We start from the raw sequence: 6,414 nt of genomic DNA on the forward strand, positions 1-6,414 counted from the left end.
TACAAAAATCTCTTCAGGACGGCACGTCCTTCAACATGGCAGTCTGGATCTTATTTCTTGCATAGCCCTTAAATGTGCTTGGAAAACTCTTTCAGAACACACTTATACCGTTGTTTGGTACATGAGTTTGCCAGGATACTCTCTCTTATCAGTCATGGTTCCTCCAGAATGAACAAGCAGATCTCACTTTATGATCACATATTTGGTTTGTGAAGCCACTTCAGATGTTCTCTCCATTTGTACCGTGAATCAAACCCATTAATCTGACAGGATCATCATGAACAGCTTCTATGTTTGCCATGTTTTCAGCAGCCAGCTGCTCGCTGTTGAGGTAAATGCTAACTTTGGGAGCCGTCATAGTGGGGTTAGATGATCTTTCTTCTTCATCCTTCTCTAATGAAGGGTCTGTCCTTCTCCTTGGTTTTCGGCGTTTTCCCTTGACGCTGTGATCAAGTGTGGCATAACACATCTGATTGGCAGTCTCCACCTAGAACGATATTTAGTCATGCTTGCTTTAAAATTATGTCTAAGACTTCGAATATGTCTACACAGTAATTATAATAGTGGCTGAAGTTTACCCAAACTAGCTGTCAATGGGTTCGTTAAGTACAAACGATTAAGTCGTGGCTGTGCAGAAAAGAGACCACAACATAACCTAATGGTAAGTGACTCGTGTTCCTAGGATATTGGCAGTAAGGAAAAATTCAGCAAGGTACTTCTGGAAAGATCCTCTATGGGAAAGAGGGTAGCTTGGATAATCAGTCCAGGTGTTTTGGGATGCAAGACATTATTTCATCTGGTTTTCTGCTTGCTTTTCTTAATCAGAATCCAGTTATTAGCAACAACATTTTTTCATATTTTTGAAACACATCTGTGTGGAAAACCAGAAATGAGGGATTCTTGTCTGTACATATAATGTCATTTCCAGTGTAAAATGTATGTTTTGAAAGTTTTAGCCCTGCCTCTCTTTTTCCAGCCAAATTGTCAAGCACTTTTGACACTGGAATTTTCATCATTATTGTTTCCATGAAGTTAATGAGACCAAATGCTAGAACTTTTTTTCTTTAAGTATCAGTATCCTGAGGCAGGCTAGAAATCAACTCAGGAAATTGATGCTAGGAATGCTTCAATTACAGACAAATTTCAGTTGAAGCTTGCATGCTTTTAAGTGTTCAAGTATCTCGGCAAAACATAAATCACTAGTGCTGGGCAGGAGACAGCCAGTCAAACTCATGATTATGTGATGTGATGCTGCTTGTGTTTTCACTTGGTTGATGTCCAACATAAATAAAGTTAATTCTTTGCATAAGTCATAGCAGTAGATGCAGGCTTAATTCTGCCTGATCTGCCTGCCTGTGACTGAGCTTTATCATGCCATATGGATAGAAATGAGCTGTCTATGGTTGTCCTGCTCCCTCATTAATGACCCGCATTTAACAAAGGGTCAAGTCTGCTTAAATTCCCTGATGATCTAAGACGTGTAAGGCATGGTAATTTTTGTGATGAGCAGTGTGAAGATTTTTGTTATATACTGTCATGGGATAAACAAGAAACTCTGAGACAGACTGCATTACCCTACTTCAGAAATCCAGAATTAAAATTAAAGATACCTGTGGTCGGTTAACTGGCCTTTGGGGCTGGGACTTCATCTGCTCGTAACAACACTCCTCTATAATTTATCAAAATAAAAAAAAATCTTTTAGTTAAGAAATACCACTGAGTCTTAAAAGATCAGATCGGCAGATCCTCCCTGTTACAGAACTAACACCCATTCCCCAGTTTTCTTTGGTAGAAGCTTGTTTTGAAATAGCACACAGAGCTCTCCCTCTATTTATAGAGAGGGAACTAGCTAAGAAATTCAGACCCACATACTTTGAAAACGAAAATCGTTTTCTGTTCATATGGATGGGAATTTTCTCATTATTCACAAAGTGAGCCTTCTTTGGGACTACTAGGAGGGCATCTTGCAATTCGGGGGTGACCACATCATGATATATTTTTCAGCATAAGCAATCTTTGCTTTGCTAAGAAAGAAGCTGTGTGTTGCAGCAGCTGGTAATTCTATTCTTGACTCTACTTTCAGTTTTCTGTAAATTTGGTGCAAGTTGTTATCTCATTTTAGCCATCAGTAAAACTGATTACTTCCTTACAGTTTCTTTGTAGTGTCAATGCATCTGACTGTTGGCTTAGTTAAATTTACACAAACCCTACATGAAAAAGTTGAACCGCAGGGGAGAAAAAAAAAAAAAAAAAAAAAAAAAAACAGAAACCAGAAGCCCAAGTACTTCAGTTTTTTCTAGCCTTATTTGGGGTTAAGTAAAAGTTGTGTTTGTGTTACTCAAATACTGCTTTAACACCATAAGGACTTCAAGGGACATGCCCTCAGCATATCTAGCTCTAGCTGCAGTTACATGATGTTACTGCCTTTAGTGTGGTATCTCTGCCAAGGATTCACTTCAGCCCAGTAAAGCAGAGAAAAGCTCCATCTACCCACCGTTTAGCCACTGGGCTTGTTTCAGTATGTTTGTCACCATCGCTGATGACCTGTGGATAGCCACAGCAGAGAAATGCTATGTGTTTCGGCCAGCTGCTGCGGGAGCACTGACTTTGGGCAGTGTGTAACGGGTGTCTCTGATTGATTTAACACACATGCACCAGGCTGTTATTTCAGTTGGTGCGGCTGTACATGTAGAAAAGCTCTTGGGTTTGAGATACTTGGCTTAACAGGACGATTTGAACTGTAGATAATCAAATTCAGTACGAGATCTGGTCCTGCAAACAGTACTGCAGTACGACAGTTTGCAGTTCTATCCCAAATAGGCATTAATAGAGCAATTGAAAAGGGATAGATGAGATCTCTGGTGTGCTATTTGAGAAGCGCTGAAGTGTTGGTCAGTCAGCTTTTAACTGTGCATTTATTAAAGCATCTGAACAGACACATGTTCCTCAAGTGAAGCTTACCTAAAATATCTTGATTGAGGTTGCCATAAACTGGGTCAGCTTCTGTGTGATGGTCATCATAGCTAGAAGGGGAATGGAAAAATACTTTTAATTCACAGAATATGCTTTATTTAGGACACCGCTATTCTACCCTAAACACTTTACACACATATAGCAATAGCAGATTGTATGTGATCTAAAAAACAAGACCAAAAATACTGGGAGGGGAGGAGTAGGGAGGGGCAGAAATACCGGTTTTAGAGAAGGGGAAGAAATGGCAATATCTGTATTCTGAGGAGAGATTTGTTATCTAGCCAAGAATTGAACTCTTCTTTCCTGTAACTTTAAGTGTAAAGTTCATCTCCAGACTCCTCAACCGCTGCTTGGTATAGTCCTAGAAACACTAATGATCACTGAAGGGACCCCAGTTCATGTCTTCCAACTTGGCAATCCAAAGTAAAGCACTAAGTCAGTCATTTGAGGAGGTGTTCTTACAATGACCACTCATGGTTCAACTGAAGTACTTACATGGACACAGCTAGAGAAGACCCAAGTAAATTTCAGCTTTGGATATTTAATGATATTCTGTTTCATCACCTGGTGTTGCTTAAAAATGTCTTTAAGCAAAGATGGGAATTGATAGTGGGCAGCACTGTGTAACCTTGTTCCGTTACATCCCTATACTGTACCTTCGTGAAGGAAATGAAGTGATGTGATCTAAGAGCACTTTTGCAGTGCCATTTTTCAACTAAACAGGCAGAAATAGAGATGTCCTAATTTAAAGTAAATTTATAATTGAGGTTTGGTTTTGCAGAACCGGTGAAGGTTTTTGTATTTTATTTCAAGGGTCTCTTATATTTGGGTTGCAGTGAGACCCTCTCCGTTGTTTTCTGAAGTATTTGTTTGGGGTTTTCTATACGGAATAAGAGAAACAGATGTCACAGATCATGAGCTAGCCAGCACCTGTAAATGGGCTCTGGCTTATTGCTTTTTAATATGTAAAAGAAAAGTATGAAATGTAAATACATATAAATGATTGCTGCACAAGGATTAAATATCAGACTATAATTTATCATTGTCTGCTGAGAGTTCTTAATTATTATTGAGTTTGATAGTAAATAGTACTTTAGCTCAATATCTTGCACTTCCTTGCATGATATTAGCATGTAATTATTTCCTTGTTGATAGAATTCCTGGATTACCTCTCTGCCACGTGATTTTTTTTTTTTCCCCCCTGTTTTCTTTGGAAAACATTTTTTCCCATAACCAACCTGCTCTCCAACATTTCCAGGCAGACTGCAGGACCTATTGGATTATCCTCTCTGCCACCCTCCAAAGTCATATGCTATTTATTGCTTATTTCACCTTTGCCAGAAAGAAACTTTTTTTTTAAATCCAACTTACCTTGGACTGTTGTCTTCATATTCTTTGTACATTTTAGCTGGAAAATTTGTTTAAAAAAAATGAAGTGAAAAGAAAATGAAACACGCTGTTTTAGAACACTTCAGATAATTGTCTTAACTGACATACTTTTGATTTCACTGTGGAGTAAAACTGAAAGATTTGGCTCTCAGCACCTTGAGTTTTCCCCCTACTTTTCTCAAATACTTTTGACTAATACAAGAAATGCTTGTTATGACTCTGTGCTGTGGCTTCAAAGTCTGTGTTAGTTTACAAGAACCCAGAAATGTATTGTAACACATGCGATTAATTCATTGTTTCCTCCTCCTGCTTCTACTTCATCTTTTTCTCTGCCTAGGGAGATGCATCATGTGTTTATATTACAAGGTGAAGGGTTCATTTATTTTACTAGTGCTGCTGCCTGTATCTCTGGAAGAGAGATGTCCTGTGATCCACACAGACAAAGAAACTGAAGCAGAGAGGCAATGGCTACGAAGAAATTTATTGTTAGAGCTTGATTAATAACTCAGGAATGTCTGACTTCCTCTCCTCTGCTCCAAGACAGAATTTACCATGGTAAACTCCGATTCCATGAACAATGCAGCATCACCCAATCTGACTGAAACTATTCAAGGTTAGTTTTATAACTTACTGTGACTTTTCATCATAGAAATATCTGCCTTGTAGCACTGAAAGACAAAATAAACCAAAAAGGCACCCTCCTCCTCCCCATCCCACAACACTCCAGCAGCTCTTTTAATATCCTGTAATAATCTAATATTTTCTTATACTGCGTGAGTTCAGTTTACAAGCAAAGGCCTTCTCCTTATGTAGATTACGTATGACTGTGCGTTCAACCTGGTTGAATCCACCAGCATTTGCCTGCCCACACATACGTGTGGAGCACGGGTGCTGTTTTCCATGTGTAAAGGCCGCTTTTCCCTGCATGGGAGTGCTGAGGATTGTACAACCTAATAACTATAGAACTGTATGCATAAGAAAGGTTGCACCAGCATAATGAATTGTGTCAGAAAAAGTTATAGTTAATTTTAACCAAAACCAGAGTATGACTGTAGTCACCCTCTAATATAAATTAAACAAATCAGTTCCTTGTTGTGAGTGACGCATTGGTTTAAGAGCTGCATTAGGACCCTTGATGAAAAGCAATTAGAACTTTTCAAAATAAACTGATTAAGCATAAAATGTGTATGAAATCTGAAATTCAAATAAGCATTCAGTAATTGTGGGAGGAGAGAATTTTTTCAAATGTATTTTGTTTAGTGCAGCTACTTAAAATAATTTTTAAAGTACAAATTATAACCAGTGACATGAAAAGTACGTTTTAAAAAAGGGAAATTACAGATGTTAAAAATTACTTTAAAAGTAAAAATGTATCCAGAACTAAATTCTTCAGCTTGTACATGTTATGTTGACTTTGTCTTCAGGGAATGGATTCAGATGGTTGTTTTTAGCAGTGGATTGAGCAGCTAGCAATCATTCTGTAATCATACCTGTCTCCCCTAAAAAGTTTTAAAAGTTACATTCTTTCAACTAGAGTTGTTCATGCCAAAAGATAACTTTAAGATTCGAAAGAATCCTAGCAGGGATGTCTTTCTCTGCAGACACTTTAAACACTCCAACTCCATTCCTTACAGAGAGACTTTGCTTACCTTGCTTCTTTTTCATATAGTGTGAAATATTCAGTGTCAACGATACAACCAGAGCCAAACTCAGAAAGGCCAAAACTCCCCAGACAGAAAAATGACAGTCCATTTCTGTAACTGAAAGGAAATAATTGTGTAGTTTGTGTTTGTACTTTTACAGTATTACAGTAAATACAGTTTTACAGTAAAACAGGTTTACTGTATTCTTTGTGGTTGGTTGATTTTTGCTTTGTGTAATTCAAGCTGCTGTTTTCTTGTTTACTTTGTGACAGCCATTGCTACACAAGCTAAATAATTAATATCAAAACCAGATGCAGAATAGTAAGGAAGCAATATCAATAAACTTCTACCAGAACTACTATTTCATAACAATTCAGCCGAAGTTTAGGCTATTGGTTTTGCCTGTAAA

At 37.9% G+C, this 6,414-nt stretch overlaps 1 protein-coding gene across 1 annotated transcript; it reads right to left on the reverse strand.

The window, feature by feature from the left end:
* Nucleotides 1-220: 220 nt before the first annotated feature.
* Nucleotides 221-6,114, reverse strand: LOC104513402 (T-cell receptor-associated transmembrane adapter 1). The gene is made up of 5 exons (XM_010156735.1): nucleotides 6,003-6,114; nucleotides 4,345-4,381; nucleotides 2,962-3,023; nucleotides 1,611-1,669; nucleotides 221-487 (listed from the first exon to the last, which is right to left on the reverse strand). Exons 1-5 carry the CDS (start codon nucleotides 6,112-6,114, stop codon nucleotides 221-223), a joined length of 537 nt encoding a protein of 178 aa, XP_010155037.1.
* Nucleotides 6,115-6,414: the final 300 nt, after the last annotated feature.

Source organism: Eurypyga helias, unplaced genomic scaffold, assembly GCF_000690775.1.
Source record: "Eurypyga helias isolate BGI_N326 unplaced genomic scaffold, ASM69077v1 scaffold20008, whole genome shotgun sequence".
Taxonomy (NCBI): domain Eukaryota; kingdom Metazoa; phylum Chordata; class Aves; order Eurypygiformes; family Eurypygidae; genus Eurypyga; species Eurypyga helias.

Excerpts from the sequence above, each read along its gene's own strand:
- LOC104513402 (XM_010156735.1), bottom strand. The coding sequence starts at position 6,114 with ATGGACTGTCATTTTTCTGTCTGGGGAGTTTTGGCCTTTCTGAGTTTG. Across the intron at positions 1,670-2,961 it reads CCTCAATCAAGATATTTTAG|AGGAGTGTTGTTACGAGCAG; the intron begins GTAAGCTTCACT and ends GATAAATTATAG. Across the intron at positions 488-1,610 it reads GGCCAGTTAACCGACCACAG|GTGGAGACTGCCAATCAGAT; the intron begins GTATCTTTAATT and ends ATATCGTTCTAG.